Source organism: Heliconius melpomene, chromosome 9 (genome assembly GCF_056956725.1).
Source record: "Heliconius melpomene rosina isolate 202511_hmr_F chromosome 9, ASM5695672v1, whole genome shotgun sequence".
Taxonomy (NCBI): domain Eukaryota; kingdom Metazoa; phylum Arthropoda; class Insecta; order Lepidoptera; family Nymphalidae; genus Heliconius; species Heliconius melpomene.
In genome coordinates, this window is record NC_140397.1 from 8,112,812 (window position 1) to 8,131,779 (window position 18,968).

An 18,968-nucleotide genomic window follows, 5' to 3' on the forward strand; every position below is an offset into this window, starting at 1 on the left:
TTTTTTATAGTAACATTAAAATTTACGTTGACAAAGAAAAATTGCATTCAACTTTCAAATTACTAGCTTATGATTTCAATTCAAAAAGTAACGACTATTAAAACAGAGAGATTGATTGAGATATTAAACTTATATTGTACCAGCGCTAGTTAAAATACTTTTACGAAATGGCAGACTCGCTTTATAATATTTTCGGTGACCATGTGATGCGGCAAGCAGTGAAAAATGTAACAAGGCAGCCGTTTTGTAATATTGGTAAGAATAAGAAAAATATATATCAATAAGCGGTCATGTAACTTTGAATAATAATATATAAGCTTTTATTATATAAGAGGAATTGTTATAAAAAATAACAATAATTATTGTTTTTGTTGTTAATTTATAGAGAATATGGGAAAAACAGTCTCATCCGGTCCAATCAAACCGAATGAGCCCCTAAAGAAGATTGCCGAAAATAAAAAATCGTTTCTTTCAAACACTGGTAAAACGTTACAAGTCACTCCTATGCGACAAGTATTCACTCCTCGAGCTGTTAACGTTGGTTCCCTGATATATACGGACAATGAATGTGTAAATGAAAAAAGTTTTAGTTTTGCTGAACTGGAATTTACAAAACCTTCATATAAATATGGTATGTTAAACATTATTCTTTGTGTTTATGGAGATATTTTTATAATTTAAACTTTATGTTCCTAGTGATATTAATTTAAATTTATCTATAAACAAGTATATATTGGAATTAATAATGATTATATACTTTTGATATTTCTTTGTTCTTGTTAGATAAATTATCATATTTGATATTTACAGATCAAACAGATTTGTTTGACTATTTGACGTTGCCAAAGCCAGAGTTGACAAAACACATGTCACCACCAAATACACCTCCACCGGCTTTAAGAAATCACAGCTTCGAATTTGATTGTTCATATCAAGATGAATTCTTTACAGGTGGACTATATTTTTGTTTGTAGTACTTGCTTTGTATTTGTGTCATCCTAGTCTCTTTTCCTGCTTGAATAGTTGTTTTTGTGACAGAGTTGTTGGGTGACACTCTCAAATGAATCCTGCACACAGCAGACTAGGCACAATGAGACTGAGAACCTAGTGATAAGACACTCCATTCCAATTAAAATACTTCCAATACTCACTTTCCATCAAATTCTTGAGGCATTGGGTGCTTAGTCGCAGAACTCAATGCCATGCTTTGCTTTTGTACGGAAATGAAAATATTTAAATTATTATTTCTTATCTTTAAAATAACCCACAACCATTGCTTTTACAGTGGCAAGTTTATGCCCCTGTGCCGACAGCCTCTTACTAGCACTTGTCTTATCTGTCCTTGTCTTGTCTGTAGTATTATTAACTATTTATAAAAACTCTTAAATGTTTGATTTTAAGGAACCTGGAAACCTAATGCTTAAGACACTCCATTCACATTAGGACACTTCCATTCTCCACTTTCCACCACATTCTTGAGGCATTGCATTTTAAGTGATGGAACTAAATGCCTCACTTTGGCTTGTTATCAGAGTGAGGAAATGAAAATATTAAATATTTCCTTGAGTGGGAATTCAAACCATTAAGAGGTTGAGTTCACATTAGCACACTTGTGTGGCCCTAGACCATGACTGGCCTCTATATTCTTTAAGTTTAACTTTATTTTTTAAATCAATATTTATGTTATGATTTATCTCAAGTTATTAAATAATTTGTATTTCAGATGACTTCTCTAATGAAAGTATTCCTGAAGTTGATCTGGGACTACCAGATTTATATTGAACATTACAACACATATTTTGGAATAAATTAATACACCAACAAACTAAATTACATAATATAAAAATATATAGTTTAGTTTGTGTTAAATATGCAGTTTAGTTTGTGTGTAATATAGCTTAGTTTGTGTGTAGTATAGTTTAGTTAGTTTAAACATTCAAAATTATAACTCACTTGTTCAAAAATATAACCCACAATTTATGTCTATTGTGAATTTTATAAAGTTTGTATAATAATAAATATTTCGATTTTATTTATTATCACTGGTAATTGAAACCAATTATGTAAAATATTGACATGTGGGTAATTTGACGTACTTTTTGTTGTTAACAAAGCAAGTGATTTAACAATGTCATTAATTACTATTTTGTTAAATAAAACATTCTTTCATATGTTTTTTTTTATTTTTAAATATATACTTAGTATTAATATTAAATAACAAAATTAGGACCTGAATCTTTATTTATACTTATGTTAAATACTTTTTGCCGAGCAATTGTACTTTCTTCTCAAAAGCTGGGTATGTGATTATAGTATCTTCTTTATAGAAAGGGTTTAACAAAAGCTTTATGTATGCTTCGTAAACATCGGTAAAGAAATTTTTTATACCATCCTCATTCCGTGCATCATGTACCATAACAAATCTCATCTACAAAAAAAAGGTTTAAAATTAAATTAATACTATAACGCCAAAAAGTATTTATAAAACCATAAAAATTTTACCATGAAATAATCCCTTAGTTTGCCTTTGTCCCAGAATGTGCAAACCATACATTCAGCAGCCATACATTCTTATCATGTTACATCAATATTGTATTAAGTATATTACAACTTATTTATGTTTTTAGCATCTCTGTAGGGAGATGTTTATAAAAATCCATCAAACAAATATATTTTTTATATTTTAACTAAATATTACATAAAACTTTTTCATAATAATTCTCAATGTTTTGTTTCTCAACTTTTTCATGTTAATTCTCAAGTCTCTATGTTTGTGCTAAAGTCATGCTCTAAAGCATAAGATTTTTGACATATCTCAACAAGAATGTACAACTTACAAAGTGCTTGGACTGATTCCAAAAGTGGATTGAGTCCTATGTTTTTTTGTTTCCCATAATATTAAATATATAGTACAGATAATTTTTAAATTATATTATATGTTCATTTATACCTGACTTGCAGTGACAAATGCTGAAACAAACCATTGATTGAACTTATCCACAGATTTCAGATATGTATTAGTTACTTTCCACATGTGCTCATCAACTAAATCCAGCGCAGCATGCGCTATAAATTGGTTCAAGTGTCTGTTGTCTTCTTTCTTAAAAAATATATATCATTTTATACAGTGTTACAAATGTCATTATTGAAAAATATATATTTGAGAGTTATGCAGAGTGGATAGACATTGTTTAAATAATTACTAGTACAGTACTTTATATTTTTGGACGTATAAAACCTACCTTCACTTCTTTGGTAACAGGTATAAAATCCATTTCAAATATAGGATTATCAGAGTGACCCACTATTACAAAATAATATGTACCTGCCATATTTATTACATTAAATTAATATTAAGATAAATTAGTAATTCTAATTAGGGTAGTTTTTATATTCTTCATATGATAGATATTAAGCAATAAACTATTTATTGCTATTCTCACTTGTAAAATGAAAAATATTATAGGAAAACTTCATAGTTAATCTGTCAAGTCTAGTATATGTTCCTTGTGTCAAGTGTTTTACAACATCTGACATTTCTGTTTTAAGGTATTTATTTCAGTTCAGAAACTAAATAATTTCGGCTAAAGTTAAAACAAAGTTAAATAATTATATAAAATAGTTATTAGTTAAATTTAGTAGTATAATAGTTAGTTGATATAGTTTGTTAATTAAATTTATTTCTTCTGCATAATGTATAGCATATATTTATTATTAGTATTGACCTCAACACACCTTTGGTGGGCTAAAAAATGTCACATATATTTTACCGCGCTTTTACAATTAATATAAAAATTCGTCGCTAGTGCTAAATAGTTTACCGTTATATATATAATTTTTGAATAAATTGAATATTTGTATTGGAAATGAAGAACAAAATGAAGAGTATAGTTCCTTAATATCAAAGATTTCTTTTAAAATGTTTTAAAAGAAATCTAAGTATAGCTTTCATACTCATTTCAGATATAATTACAGCACCTATAGCAAATTTAAGAATATGGCGTTGCGATAGTTGGGTCAAATACGATTTTAACTCAACAAATGTTTTGCTTAGAGTATATTATGATTTATTAATAATAACTGCTGATGATAAAATTTTAGAATCAATAAATTTCGTTGGTAAAATTAAAGGGATTCTAAAACATGATATACTATTATTGGTTATCAATGTCGCTGGCCTAGAGGTATGTTAAATTAAAAAATGATACATCTTTAATTAAATACTAGATTTTATATTAATAATAGCTACTAAGGATTAGCTCATTATAATTATTAATTATACTAAAGACGCCTTTAAATGTATTTTATAGATTCGAAAAATTAAATTCAAAATATACACTAATATACGAAAATATATAAGGCAGCTTCGCTCTTGTTTTCCTGTGGTGAATTACAATTCTGTTGTATCAAAACATAAAACTAAACCTAAATATATAAACATAAATGATTTTTTAAAAGAAGCATTTCAAGATAAAGGTATATTCTGCTTATAGCAGTAACTTTGTAAAATGTTCTTAATCATTTTTATATAACTTATTAAAAGCACGTAAACCAATAAAAAATCTATATTTTTCAGTGGAAGAACGGAAATTAAATGAAATTATTTTACCAGAAGAATATAGAAATTTTGTAAAATTATGCTTACTCGACCCTATTTTCCCACAAATTGTAATTGAAACTGAAAAAATAATGAGCAAATACTTGAAAATAAATAATTTTGAGTGAAAATTTTTATTCATTATTTAACTAAGTTTTAAATGAAAGTCACTATATATTTCTGATTTGACCCCACTTTTCACAAATTTAAAAATAATTAACAAGCAAATAGTTACTTGGTTACAAGTAGTTTTTTACTTACTTTACTACTTTAGTAGGTACTTTTGATTTAATTTTTTTTTTCAAAAATATTTATTTACTTTTGAAAAGAACAATCACTTAATTTCGATTCTTTTATTTTTCTACTACATTTTTTAGCTTCACATTGCACATAGCTAGCAGGTATGCAGAAGGAACCTGGGGGCGACTTACAGTTAAGTTCGTTCCCATTAATATACATGAATTCAGCGCTACACTTAGCCTCGTTACCAGGACGAACTACGAAAATATTGAATATTCCATTTCTTCATATCTCCACCCGAAGAAATGCAACGAATTATTGTTATAATTTATTTATTAAAGTAATTTGGTAGCCGTTGACATTAGTTAAAACTTAGCTTAAACAGTAGTGCCAACCCTCCAAATAGGCAAAGGCAATACAGTTCAAGACAGATGTCAAAATAAAATTTAAATTTTAATGCAACAAAAACGGTTGAGACCTTATTGCGGGGTTAACTTTTATTTACAAAACAAACGAAACATTTTAAAATTTTAAGTAAATAAAATATATTGTGCGTTAGACTATAAACATGCTTCCACATAGATTCACATCTGGACAATCATCTGTAAAAAATAAATCACGGTAAGCTGTCTTTTCCCTCCTATTGATTGTATATGACTACTTAAGAAGTTTTGGTCTCTCTTAATTTATTTGCTTAATAAGATTTTAATTGAATGAATTATTATTATGGAATCTTTAAATAATTTTCCTATGCATTATACCTCATTTTAAAATGAAATGAAAATAATTAATTCCCTAACAATAAACCCACAACCATTGTATGCCAATCGCAAAGTTCATTCACAGTCAGACCCTACGTAAAACGTAAGGCTTTAATTTCTTATACCCCAATCATTGTGGTTTTGAGTTTTTCTTACAGTATTCTAGTCAAATAAACCAAATTTAATAAAATAAAATATTAAAACAATTCATTACATTACATTCACATCTACACAAAGTATATAATGAAATTAAATTTTTAAATATTCGTCAGCTATATCAATATAACACATGTATTCTTATTCGAAAAAATTTATACAATTAAAAAATTACTACTTATGCAGAAGCACAAATTTACAATAAAATACCCCAAGGTATAAAAACATCTAAAAAATTTTATAGTTTTAAAACTAAATAAAGGATTCTGGACCACCTGGACCACCACCTGGACTTTATCAAAGGGATTATAATCAAAGCCAATAAATATTATTAAATTATTTCAAGATACCAACTTTTCACTTACATATGTGCATACTGTTTTATTATAGAAGATATATAGAATTTTCTTCTTTTTTCCCTGTGTATAATTTGTATTAAACTTCTCATATTGTTTTCTTTTTGTTATTTACTATGTTTTTCTTGATTCCAATGTTCACATTTATTAATATTTATCTATTTAAGATAACTGTATTCTCTTTAAGTGAAATATAATTTGTTTAGAGAAATAAATAAACTCTTTAACCACAAATACTATCCCATTCTATACTTCAGATTAGAAGGGAAACCATCTTTACTCCCAAAACCATGTCGTCCAGGCTCAACTGACCGCCTGTCAACAGAAGCTCGTCGCCCTACTACTACTGGTCATCGTTCCAGGAGTGCTGAACCAGCCCGAGGTACATTTGGTGCACGATTGAGCAGAGAGGCTTCTGCTACTAAATTGCCTGCACATGGGGTATGTACACTTTGATTTTATAGTTAAGATATTTAAACATCTAATACCTGGTGATTAAAAAAGAGAATGTTGTATGAAAGATTAATAAAGGAGAATGTTATATTATGACATTTTGAAGATGCCTAAACTAATGGTAGAAATAGACACCTACAAATTTAAAGCAAATATAAATGAAGGTCAAGGGATCAGCTGGATTGCAACTCAAAAATTAAACTACAAACATGTATTTTTATTTATTGAAGCTATTAAGTAATATCATATACTTTTTAAGGTATATATTTCCTGAATTATTTTAATAAAGCTTTTTCTAATATTTACTAGATGAAAATATATTTTTTCAGAAATCCACATTGCAACGGTCACAAAATATTGACGCTAGATACAGTCAGGCTCTGACCCCATTACATTCAAAGCATTATTCAAGGCCCACCATAACGCCAGTGGTATGTGCTCTTGTTATACTTTCATATATTATGATACTTAATGATATTTTTTTTTAATTTAGTGTATACACTCTGTTTCTTTACTTTTCTCCTAATTTTCAAGATGTGTGTTTACTGTACAAAGTCAGTGATATGCTATATTTATAAAAACTGAAAAATATATATTTTTTTAAATAACCATTTACCCCAGTATCATGTTTACAGTTAGATGTGGATAGTGGGACAGCCACCGCTCCATTAAATATCTGAATTATACCTATTTTTTTATTATTTATTATTGTTTAAAACAAATTTTGTTTTCAACAATGACAGTATAAGTGATGTATTTAGAAAAATATTTTTTGTACACTTTCAGAGAACACCATCCGGAGACCGCAGTAGCAGGAACTGGATAAGTTCCCTCGAAAGAGCATTTGCATTTGTCACTGTTAAGGACCAAAGGTAGGCTAAGCAACTGACTGTAAACATCATGGTTGTTGGTTTGATTTCCAGCTAGGAAAAAATATTTTCACTCTGCATTAGTCAACATTCGGTTGTCTTGTCAGTTTTTGTGTCAGAGCTAGGAAATAAAAATATTTCATTTCCTTAGTGAGATCTCAAGAATATGGTTCAATTAGGTTCCTTTGGGGTTTTTTTCTGCCTACCCTGCTATATGCGGCATATGGCGTGAAACAGAAAATAAAAACAATTGTGGTTCTGTTTCTTTTCTTATGATTATTTAAACAATTTTGTATAATATTGCAGTCTAGTTTCAGGAGCTTCAAAGGGTGTTTTTAAAAGAGTTTAATTTATTCATCTAAGAATTTAATTAAAATAGATTCGCTTTAGATTCGAAATTATGCGCTTGAATGAAAAATAATATTTTGCATTTTTGATTGTACTTGCTTGTTCAATATTCATAGAATCTTTAGACTCTTGGGATATCTTGTGAAATGACTTATTTCTGAGGTAAAAGGGAGTACTGTGTAACATTTACACTTTACAACTACAACTTTATAATCTATACAAATAAATATTTTTCAGGGCAATATCAAACGTAGCGTGGCAACGCTTAACGTGTGCTCGTGTAGTCGAAGCCCTATCCGCGAGGGGGGAAGGGGGCAAAGCCCTAGTACGGCCTCTCACTATAACGCAGTTTCTTAACATCGTAGGTGATCTGCTGGGAGCCATCATGAAGGACATCAAACTGAACAATGATAATTACGTAACAAAGGTAATTTATTATTTTTTTTTATTATTTCTGTAAATAATAAATTTCAAGAAATGTAGACGACTAACAGGAATTGTGATGATGTGTAGAAATGATCTACGCAACAACATATATTAGTAACTTTAGTTTAGACATATGAAATAAAACAAAATTAATAAAGATTTTTTTCTCTTTCCAGCTACCCCACTTATGTAAAAGGCTGTTGTACCCCGGAACATTGTCCAAGTCCTGGTTGCGTACGGTGAACACTCTCCATGCGTTCCCTCACGCGCTGGCCCTCATTTCATATCTTTTAGACCTTGCCAATGATATTGTAAGTTTAGTGTTTTTTTTATTTTCTTGCTGTATCCTCCATGAAGTGGAGGGAATATATTATTAAAATACTTCGATCCACACTGATCGTTAAACTTTGGAGACAAAGTTTAACGATCGAGTTTAAAGATAAACGCGTGTTGAGCAGCGGAACTTAATTCTACGCTTTGCATACCAGAGCGGGGATATGATTTTTTTATATAGCTTCACGCAGGTAGAGGAAATCTGAGAACGTAGTGTTAAGACTCTCCGCTCCCCTCTTCCGCCGAATTCTGAGTGAGTGGCTAAAGTCACGTTGCCTCGTTACTAAAGTGACTCTACTAATTAAGTCGGACGACATTTTAAAATGACCTCTTTTTTTAATGGACATAGGATCAATATATATTAATATGTATAGATAGCCATTCTTAAATGGCGTATAGGAGAGTTTTTAATTTGGGATTTTAATGAAAATCAAAACTTAGTGATCATCACGCAGTCTAACGATATTTAAATTACCGTCTGTTCACAGATGACACATACGCAAATAACAAGATGTCCGATTAAAAAAATAGCAATAAACTAAACAGCTGCCGTTGCTTAACTACACTTATCACACTTAAAATTAAAAGTGCTTCAACAATTGGCTTTAGTGGAAGCTGAAAAGTTATTTAATTATGTTACAGAACACTCCAGTATCAGATGAGTGGCTGTACATTGCTAAAGATGATTTGGCCTGTCTACGAAGAGAATATCTTCACAAGTGTTGGATTCGGTAAGCTTTGGATTCAAATTCAAATTCAATTAACATTCAAATTACATAAATATAAAAATATATAATAATCTATATATATAAAAGGACTTGTCCTCACTGACTGAGGTAAGACGCACGCACAGCCGTAACCGCTGTGCGTAGAAACGTTAAATTTGGACAAAAGTTTACTTTCGTAATCTGGACATCCACTAAGAAGGGATTTTGAAAAATTTTAACCCTAAAGGGGTGAAATAGGGGTTCAAAGTTTGTATGGAAAAAAAATTAAATCGGCACCGATTTTTATAAAATTTGAAATGTAGATTTTTAAAAGTATTTAATTGAACACGTATTTCATCGTTTTCTAGTATTCTCCCCCTAAGGGTGCAAATAAGGGGTTGAAAGTTTGTATAGGTTTTTTTTAAATTGTCACCAATTTTTATAAAATTTGAAATCTAGACTCTTAAACGTATATAATTAAACACATGTTTCATGGTTTTCTAGAATTCACCCCCTAAGGGTGTAAATAAGGGGTTGAAAGTTTGTATGGGAAAATTCTTAAATCGCCACCGATTTTAATAAAATTTGAAATTTAGACTCTTTAAAAATATTTCATTGAACACATGTTTCATGGGTTATTAGAATTCACCCTTAAATACGCAAGCAAAGCTGCGTGCGTCCGCTAGTATAATGATATTTGTAAATGTTATTTTCTAGTTATAGAGTTAACTCTTTATGTAAGATAAGAAACAGTAAGAAAAATATTCATATAATATGATTCTAAAATAGTGGGATTTGTAGTTGTATCTCTTGTCTTAATTATTTTTTTTTTCCCTATTCTAAGCTTTGTTCTAGATAAAACTTGGTGGGGCAAAAGAACATTTTTAAATATTTTTTTCATTCTATTGCATTGTCATCAGTTTTTAACGATGCAGAAAATCAAATTAATCCAACGCTCAGTGGGGTATGGTGTATAAGACCCTCATTTGTACCATCAAAACCAGTTACACTTTCTGAAATTCAGATTCAAAATATCCTTTAATGGGTTAGGCCACTGTAACGGTCCAAAAAAAAAGGTTTTTTCACGAATTTTTTGCTTCCAAAATTGGAGGTAATTGAAAAAAACTTTTAAGGGTGTTATCGGGCATACATTAAACTTTATTATGAAATTTTTTTACAGCGAAAAAAAAAAACAAAATGGCGGTTCCACAGCTATCTTCCCGGGGCATGTTTTGCTTGCAGGGCTCCGCGGCACGCAGCACTGCTGGTGCACTTTTGAATCTAGAACAAAAAAAGAGGGTTATAGCTAGTGAATGTCGATCGGGTTTTAAAAAATATCAATTTTTGTGGATTTGGCGTGCGTTTGAAAAAAAAAATTGATTTTTGACGAAAAAAACGGCTAGTTTTTTGTTAATAAAAAATCAATAAATAAAGTTATTGAAAATCCCGATCGACATTCACTAGAGAATGTTAATGTTCACATCTGGTCAAAATTTCAAGTAAAAAAAATGAAAATTGTTCGAGTGGTGCTGCGTGCCATTTCGAAAAACCGTGTTTCGAGAAAAACGCGTTGAAAGTTTTACGAATAGTTTTCTATTGAAAAAAGTAGGGTAAAAAAGTTTTTTACCGTTAGTCTCCAATCCCAGCACCATACATTTGTCCATTGATGGCCAAATTTTCGTCTTCTTCTTTCCTGGTAGATTTTTGGAGCGCGCACGCACTTTTGGCCGCGTCGCTCAGAGATATCTCCGCGTGCGTAATGCGTTTGCCGTCGGCTTCGATGCAAAAATTATATAACTGTACACCAATTTCCACCTCCAACATCTTGAATATTTGCAAGACGTTGGTAAGGCCGCCATTGAATATCCACATCAGGACATTTTGAGCAAGCGATCACAATTTTGAAGCCTAAATCACGAGGACTTCTTTCTCGAAACTCAATGTCAGATCCGCACGTTTTGCGATTCACGTGCTGGGCAATAACGGAAAAAACGGCGCAGAAATTGATGATTTTATAGCCGAATTGACTATTAACATCGAATTCCTCGTTGGAGTCCTTCAGTTTTTTCGCCGAAGCGCTGACGCCCTGCTCATCGCTCTCACATTCTTATTGATTCATGGGTCGTTTCATCTTGCCTGACCGACGTCGCGTTGGATACGAGGTTTTCGTACCTTTTTTTCCAAGATACACTCGAGCACTTATTTCAACTAACGCGTTCGTAAATTTTACAGTGAAATCGTAAAAAAACCACGGAAAACACGCAAAAATCGTCGCTTATGAACAATCAGTGTGTTCTGAGGAACTGTTTGACCTGTTACCTGCCGCCGAATTTTCTAACCGCACAATAGGGGGGAGGGGGCTATGGTGCTGGGCTAATGGTTTTCCCCATTATGTTTGCCGCAGGTAGTCGTTTCGGAGTAAGTCTTGACGGCCTTGGCGGCGACCTCTATTTCCTAAGGAAAAAAAATTTTTTCGCACGGGACCTTTTTTTCCTGATTCTAGAGGGTTTAAACAATTTTTTAAGCCAATAAAAAAAAACGATTTTTCAAAAAATTTACAGTGGCCTAACCCCTTAATCAAAAGTACATGTCAACGCCTTCCGAACCCGTGGTAGCTTTTTGTCGAATGTACATGTCAACAAAAAGCTACCACCGGTTCGAAAGGCAGTTTGCTGAGAAGAGCTGGCAAGAAACTCAACAGTTACTCTTTTCAATGGTATATTTTACTATTACATTAGCTGGCACCTATCCTGCCTGATATTCAATACACATTAATTCCATACATGTTCATCCTCCAAATATTCTTGTACAGTGTAATAAGCTTTACTTGTTAGAATTTAAATTTACAAATGCTTTATATTTTGGAAGTGGCAAACTTAGAAAACACTGCGGAATTTTATGATATACAGGTACTAGCGAGCCTCTCGCGGCTTCGCCCGCTTTAACTACTAAATTATTAATATAATGTATGTTTGGAAAGCACTTAAGATAATGTGAAAATTAATTAAACCCTAATGCAACCCGCATTTTTTCGTAGTTCCGATAAGGATTTTTCAATTGTTTTAAAATAAACACAAATATTACACAAACAACAGTAAACTTAAACGAAAGAAATTATAAACAACAGACTACCTACTATTCTCTTACCCAAAAATACTTAAACGAAAGATGTAACCAACTATGTCGCGTGGAAATACATTATAATTATTGGATAACTCCAATGTACGTGCAATGACTTCTAAATTTACTTTGCTGGGCGCAGAATTGTAGCATTCTCTCGGCCATCTCCCTAGTAGCTCCGAACTACATCAGGGCCTTGGTTCTCTGACGGTTAATGGGTAGGGAAGAGGGTACTCTGTTCCTGATGAAAAGCAAACACTACGTGGCTGCCTGTAAGGAAAATTAAATAGAATGCATCGGCCGGGAATCGAACTCGGGCCGGCCGCGTGGCAGCCGAACATTTTACCACTGAACCACCGATGCGTGTAAGGTAGGCGGGCGGGGCGGACGCAAAACGTCGCAGGGCGCAGAGGGACGCATGGCGAGTGGCGAGCCGTTTCGCAGCAAGGATTTTTTGATATTGTAACAACTTCTAAAGTACTTATTAAAATGAAAAACAGTAAAAGACAGTTTTGATCTACATTTAATGGCCAACGTAACTGATATACCTATTTATATGCTGAGAGTAAGGGATAAGTAAAACAGGACTCGATACAGCTGAGGTGTCAACGGCGTGATGTGTCAACAATTAAATGCGTTTTTCTCTAAAACTATTCACAATTTCGAAATAGTGTAAAAAGCTAATTTTATCTTCGTTTAACGTAGAAAATTAATAAAGTACTTTAAAGGATAAGCATTAATACCATTATGGAAAAATATCCCTCACAATAAAAAATATATTGAAATTACAATTTTTAGACAGAAATATGATCACTACACGTTATTCTTAAAAGATACGAGTATGCTGTCGCTGACTTTTTTGTAGATCTTATTAAGAGGAACAATACTCCAGTACATTATTTTCATGTAGTACTTACCATTAAAGCAGCGCATGCGCGAAAGTGTCTCAACGGGTAGGACTTTATACACATTTATCTTCTTTATGTTAATTTACATAAGAATGTACAAATAATAAACTATATATAAATCTTCCCTGTCCTCCTTTATAAGTTATAGGATTTATTAACTTTTTGGAGGCGAAAACTAGTCGTAACAAGCTTATCTTTATTTCTCGTTCCTATCGTATGTCTATCGCTATTTTTATTATGACAATGTATATTTTGTCGGACAAACAGAATATTATAATAAACAAATTGTGAAGAAATTGTAATAATACATTTATCTTTAAAAATATCTCGCAGAGAATCTCGCGTTCTTATGTTATAAATATATCTCATATATATTAAGAAGAATATAATATACTTTATTACACACAGAAAAAAAGAAATACAAAAATACATATAACAGTTAAAAGTTTAAGTATTAATAATACAGTATATTGTTATTATTAACAATATATGTTAATAAAATGTATACAAAGGCGGCCTTATTGCTTCAAGTAATCTCTTAAAGGCAACCTTTGGTAAATAAAGGACTAAATTTTAACAAATAAATGGGAATAACGTTATAGTGCACAATTAATGAACAATATACACATGTACATATTTATATACTTGTCATGTACTACATAAAAAAACCTTTAATTATAAAATCTTGTTTGATTTTTTCATTTAATCGCTCTTAACTGCACGTCAATTACTAGCAAGTAAATAACTTATCGACATTACATAATTACGTTTAGTTCATTTTTATAACAAACTGAGTTCGTTATAAAGCATTTCTTTAATAATTGTCAAATTATACCTTAGTTAGTATTCTAAATAAATAATATATTACCTGAAATCACTTTCAATTTTTGAATTTTCTGTAAGTTTTGTTGGTATTGGTCCCACTGTGCGACGTTTCGAAGTTTGTCAAAATCGCGTTCAAAGTTTGGCTTACAAACGTACATACGACCGAAGTAAATAAAAGTTTGTTAATAACATGTTTTTACCGTCTCTTATAAAATTCACTTAGATGGAGATAAATGGTGTTTGAAATAAGTTACTAAATAAATAAAATAAATCAGCTTCTCGTTGTATCCCGCACACTGCAGCAGCCGAAGGCAGAGGGAATCAAGTGTTAAGACACTATGTTTCCCACCTTCCGCTGAATTCCGGAGGCATTGCGCGTTGAGTGGCTGCGCTTTGCCTCTATACCAGAGCGAAAAAATGGAAATATAAAATTAAATAAATATTTTATTTCCTCGAGTTGGGATGGAATCCCCAACCTGTCGCGTTTACTGGATAAATCAAAATATCGAGAAATATATTTAGATATCGATAAAATTAATTTGTAACTGTAGGTTCCAAGACCCCGTCTCCCAGTTTGAGGATTTGACGGAGGAGTACCTGCAGAAACTCAAGTCTTTTCTGGGCGAGGATGACGAGAAAATCGCAGAATTACAACAGATTATTAAGGGTGAGTTATGCTATATTTTATATTAATATTGGTAAAAATTGTATAAGTTATTAAATTTTTAGGGTTCCGTTCCTCGTAAGGAATTAACGGATCCCTTATAGGATCACTTTGTTGTCCATCCGTTTGTCAAAACTTTGCCTCAGGAACACGTGGAGGTATCAAGTAAATTTGTACCAAATACTTCGGTCAAGTGTCCTTTGAAGCTGTGAAAAAAATCAAACATCTAAGCCAACTCGAAAAATAAAATGCGGCCGTTTATGCCGAAAATTTTCGGAACTCGCAATGGAATCAAAAACTACAGGGTACTTCCCGTGAACTCAGAATCGTGAAAAAAAAATTACGAAAAATGAAGAATTATAAGTAATTCTTAGAAAAAACATTGCAAACTTATAATTGTAGTTCATTGCGTTCTATATGAGTGCATATGTCCGCAGACTTAAGTTTGTCAACTTTAAATTGTAATACCTTATTGTTGAATCTAGAATTTGGTATGGAGTCCTACATATCAAGTCCGATTTTTTTTATTACTTTAAGTGATAATGACTATAGGCCATATATTATTCCAGAACAAAAGCAGGCGCTAGTCGACGGCGAGGACGAGACGGGCCCAGCGGACGAGGCGCGCAGAACGCAGCGGTGCGAGGCACTTGAGGCCGCGCTGCGTGCAGAAAAGGCCGCGCGCCGCGATACACGCGCACAATTGGCCGCGTGCCACGCCGAGGTGAAGGACAACCTGGAGGCCATCAAGGCGGTTGACATTGAGATCGAGAGGGCCACGTTAGTTTTTGGTTTCGTTTTTTCTTTTTGACAACCCTGGACGTTGGTTTTTTCGAAGCAATTGACCTTTTTATTATTTTTGTTTATTTTAATTTTTTTTATATGTGAAAATGTGAACGTCTGTGAAAGCGTGTAAAAGTGAACGGATAAACGAGAGGGCCATGTTATTTTTTGTTGTTAAAACACATAATTAATTAAGAAGATAAGAACGAATCGAGTGTTCTTTTTTATTTTTGATAATGTTGCTAGGATTCGGTGCTTATCGTACAGTATAGTATAGTGTAGCATTAAGTGTCCGTACGTCTGACCACAGCGCGGAGTTGGACGCCGTGCACGGCGCGTTGCTGCAGCAGGCCATTTCGCAGGAGCAGCGCGCGCGTCTGCTGGACGACGTGGACTACGCGCGGAGGGTTCACGACTCCAAAACGGCGTTGGCGGAACAGATTGCCAAGGTTGTGGGGGTTCTATTTGTTTATACCAGAGTAGGCAGAGGAAACATAGTGTTGAGACACTCCACCTGCTGGCTCTATCTATCTTAAATCTTCAGTTCTATCTTAAATTCTCTATACTAAATAAAAATAACAAGGTTATTCCACTAATTTATATTTTTCTTATATCAGATGGTATTCAGCAAAGAGACGGAGTTGGCTCTGTGGCAGAAAAAGACGCTCGACAGTTGTGTGGAGTACAAACAAGGGTTGATACACTTGTCGTCACAGTTCCCAGCTTTTGCAGCGTTGGCTGTCGATGAAAAGTATGTATTTTTCTTGTTTTTTGAGCAGCATATAGTGACCTTACCTACTACAACCAAATTACTAGCAAGGGTTAAACAACCTGACCTTTATCGCCAATACCTAGGACTCGATTCCGGAATAAGGCGTGTGCGTGCGTCGTTCTTACCAAATAACTTTTTATTTTACAATGATAATTTATTAATTTATTTGTTTGAAAAAATCACTTTCAGATTTTTGGGAAAATCTTTTTTTTTTAGAGTAGTTAAAACTGTGGTTTCGTTTAAAGTGGTGATGACAAAAACACTGTATATTAGTTATTTTTTTATTCAGTTCGTTAATGGAACCAGAGTGTTCAGATCGAGTCAGTGAAGCAGTGAATGTCTTAAAAGAGCAACTGGCCGCGTTGACGGCTCGTCGAGCTGCCTTGGCGAAGGAAAAATCGGCAAGCGCTCGGAAACGGGCCGCGGATTTGGTATTTTTTTTATTATTGGTTTTTTATATAAATTGGTTGAAAAGCATTTGGTTATAATATTTATATTTTAATATATTAAGAAAACAACATTAACATGCTAAAAAAAGTAAATATAAAAAGTATTTGTTGTTTGAGTTTGAGTTGTTTTTAAATTAGAATTTGATACATATTATCTAACTAATCCATCCACAATCTTTACAGGAGGAGAGACGCGCCAAAATACAGGAGCTCAAGGCGGCCATCTCCGCGGAGACGGTGGCGTTGGACGCCGACAAGCGCGCGGAGGCGTCGGCCGCGGCGCTGGCCGCCGCGCGCCTCGACGAGCACCGCGCGCGCCTCGCCCGTCTGCACGCGTCCGCAGCTGAACGCGCGCGCGCGCAATCTGAGCTACGTCAAGCGGAGCGGGAAGACCAAGAGTGAGTGTTGCCAACGAAAAAAATTAACATATCTCGATCTGTCATAAAAAAGCAACTTCACGTTGTATCCCGTACACACTGCGTGTATCGCTGTCCCGCACACAGCATGGTAGGCAGAGGGTACCCTACCCTAGTGGTAAGACACTCCGTTCCCCACTTTCCGCAGAATTCTGGAGGCATTGCGTGAACTCTACGCTGCGCTTTGCCTGGACACCAGGGCGAAAAATGGAAATATAAATTTAAATAAATATTTAATCTCCTCGAGTAGGGATCTATCCCACAACTGTGCCACGACTAGCCTTGATCTGTCAAAACTCTTTTTATTAAGAAAGGGTGAAATTATGAAGCTGTCGTTAATAAAATTCTGAAATATCTAGGTTTAGTGCCTAGTGCCTTAGAGCAATCACAAGATAAGAGTGTTTTTTTCTTCTCTAGTAATTTGCTAAATCTTTTGTAGTATCAGTGCGTTCATAGATATTATTGTGTCAGTATAGAAGCTATTGTGATATACGCTTGGTACAGGCTCGCACGTCGACCGCGAGTAGACTTGCCACAACCGACAAGCAAAGCAAGAAGAATGAGTAAAGTAGGGTCAGACGAGTCGTGGCCGATCTAAGTTAGGATATATGGACTTGGACGCACTGTGCACTTGTCAAGATAATAAACAAAAAAAAAAAGAAAAATATTATAATCAAATCGATCGTAGGAGAAAAAAAGAGATTGAGTTATTTGGATGCTTCTCAATCCCACTATAAATGAAACTCAACTCGGCTAAGGTTCGCTTATTCAAACAAATAAAATTCAGCTTTTTAATTTATATAAAATAAAAAAAAAATCACATCTTTCTCAACTGAGATAATTGAATTGGGATTGTTATAACTTTTGATTTTATCTCCAGATGGCGCACACGTCTGCAAGAGTTAGGTACGTACGTAGCAGAGCAACGCACGCGCGCCCATCAAACTCTGGAGAAGGCGCGGGAACGCCGCACACACCTAATGTCGAAGAGTATAGCAGAGTGGGAGAAAGCTTTGGGACAATAAATAATAATAATTAAATGTAGTTTTATAAAGTTCACGCTTTGCACGCATGTAGCAGAAGCAACTTAGTATTTAGACACTCCATTCTTCATTTTAAGTGCTGGAACTCATCACTACACCTCCTTGGAGGAGTTTCTAAAAAATATAGGCACAACTTAATTCCGTTTCCCAACACATAATGCCTCTAGAATTCGGCGGATAGTGGGATGAACGGAGTGTCTTAGCACTAGGTTCTCTCTGCCTGTGAAAAGATATGAAAATAATTTATTCCTCTGGGTGGGTATCAAACCCATGTTTACAGTGGGTTGTTGTTCCTCTGTGAGTAATAGAATTTTGTCTGTATTCATTTTTCCTTACTATAATATTTTTTTCACGAATGACTGACTGGTCACTGTGTTTTTCCTGCTAAGCAAAAAATAAATTAAGTTTGATATTTTGTTTGTAGAATATCATATATCTAAAGTTAATATTTTTATATGTTTTGTAAAAAGCTAGGAACAATTGAAAGAATAAAGATTATTTTAATACAATATTGTTAAACTATTTTATTATTTACTGTTGATTTTTTGTTCGATGGTTTAGATAAAGCTATAATGTTATGTACTAACCCTTTGCACTCTTTGCTTTTTAATGTAACAAATACGGCGACAATGAAGTGCAAAGGGTTTGAATGATGAAACTGAATATATTAAATGCCAAATTAATTAAATTTCTTAAATATTTAATTTGTTTGCTTTTTAGTTTCCTTTTCATTTCTTTTGAA

The 18,968-nt window shown here is 33.2% G+C and overlaps 4 protein-coding genes across 4 annotated transcripts; 3 read left to right on the forward strand and 1 right to left on the reverse strand.

The window, feature by feature from the left end:
* Positions 1-40: 40 nt before the first annotated feature.
* On the forward strand, positions 41-2,171 carry LOC146536452 (uncharacterized). Its single transcript, XM_085190249.1, has 4 exons — positions 41-255; positions 386-631; positions 811-951; positions 1,724-2,171. Exons 1-4 carry the CDS (start codon positions 168-170, stop codon positions 1,780-1,782), a joined length of 534 nt encoding a protein of 177 aa, XP_085046375.1. The 5' UTR covers positions 41-167; the 3' UTR covers positions 1,783-2,171.
* Trs20 (trafficking protein particle complex subunit 2) lies at positions 2,165-3,504 on the reverse strand. Its single transcript, XM_085190250.1, has 3 exons — positions 3,243-3,504; positions 2,951-3,100; positions 2,165-2,428 (listed from the first exon to the last, which is right to left on the reverse strand). Exons 1-3 carry the CDS (start codon positions 3,330-3,332, stop codon positions 2,249-2,251), a joined length of 420 nt encoding a protein of 139 aa, XP_085046376.1. The 5' UTR covers positions 3,333-3,504; the 3' UTR covers positions 2,165-2,248.
* Positions 3,505-3,693: 189 nt separating this feature from the next.
* Positions 3,694-4,725, forward strand: LOC146536454 (uncharacterized). The gene is made up of 4 exons (XM_085190538.1): positions 3,694-3,740; positions 3,941-4,184; positions 4,311-4,476; positions 4,577-4,725. The coding sequence occupies exons 1-4, from the start codon at positions 3,694-3,696 to the stop codon at positions 4,723-4,725; spliced, it is 606 nt and encodes a 201-aa protein (XP_085046664.1).
* A 508-nt stretch (positions 4,726-5,233) lies between these two features.
* On the forward strand, positions 5,234-18,930 carry LOC146536455 (uncharacterized). Its single transcript, XM_085189999.1, has 14 exons — positions 5,234-5,458; positions 6,368-6,551; positions 6,893-6,994; positions 7,350-7,435; positions 8,018-8,207; positions 8,383-8,517; positions 9,182-9,270; positions 14,651-14,766; positions 15,333-15,543; positions 15,857-15,995; positions 16,164-16,297; positions 16,608-16,749; positions 16,951-17,165; positions 18,064-18,930. Exons 1-14 carry the CDS (start codon positions 5,406-5,408, stop codon positions 18,206-18,208), a joined length of 1,941 nt encoding a protein of 646 aa, XP_085046125.1. The 5' UTR covers positions 5,234-5,405; the 3' UTR covers positions 18,209-18,930.
* Positions 18,931-18,968: the final 38 nt, after the last annotated feature.

What these genes read in the sequence shown, in the direction of transcription:
- LOC146536452 (XM_085190249.1), top strand. Translation starts at nt 168, where the DNA reads ATGGCAGACTCGCTTTATAATATTTTCGGTGACCATGTGATGCGGCAA. An exon ending in GCAGCCGTTTTGTAATATTG is followed by an intron (nt 256 to 385) that starts GTAAGAATAAGA and finishes GTTAATTTATAG; the next exon opens with AGAATATGGGAAAAACAGTC. An exon ending in AAAACCTTCATATAAATATG is followed by an intron (nt 632 to 810) that starts GTATGTTAAACA and finishes TGATATTTACAG; the next exon opens with ATCAAACAGATTTGTTTGAC.
- Trs20 (XM_085190250.1), bottom strand. Translation starts at nt 3,332, where the DNA reads ATGGCAGGTACATATTATTTTGTAATAGTGGGTCACTCTGATAATCCT. An exon ending in CTGTTACCAAAGAAGTGAAG is followed by an intron (nt 3,101 to 3,242) that starts GTAGGTTTTATA and finishes ATATTTTTTAAG; the next exon opens with AAAGAAGACAACAGACACTT. An exon ending in CATTTGTCACTGCAAGTCAG is followed by an intron (nt 2,429 to 2,950) that starts GTATAAATGAAC and finishes TTTTTTTTGTAG; the next exon opens with ATGAGATTTGTTATGGTACA.
- LOC146536454 (XM_085190538.1), top strand. Translation starts at nt 3,694, where the DNA reads ATGTATAGCATATATTTATTATTAGTATTGACCTCAACACACCTTTG. An exon ending in TCAATGTCGCTGGCCTAGAG is followed by an intron (nt 4,185 to 4,310) that starts GTATGTTAAATT and finishes TGTATTTTATAG; the next exon opens with ATTCGAAAAATTAAATTCAA. An exon ending in AGAAGCATTTCAAGATAAAG is followed by an intron (nt 4,477 to 4,576) that starts GTATATTCTGCT and finishes TATATTTTTCAG; the next exon opens with TGGAAGAACGGAAATTAAAT.
- LOC146536455 (XM_085189999.1), top strand. Translation starts at nt 5,406, where the DNA reads ATGCTTCCACATAGATTCACATCTGGACAATCATCTGTAAAAAATAAA. An exon ending in TCTGTAAAAAATAAATCACG is followed by an intron (nt 5,459 to 6,367) that starts GTAAGCTGTCTT and finishes TCTATACTTCAG; the next exon opens with ATTAGAAGGGAAACCATCTT. An exon ending in GTCACTGTTAAGGACCAAAG is followed by an intron (nt 7,436 to 8,017) that starts GTAGGCTAAGCA and finishes AATATTTTTCAG; the next exon opens with GGCAATATCAAACGTAGCGT.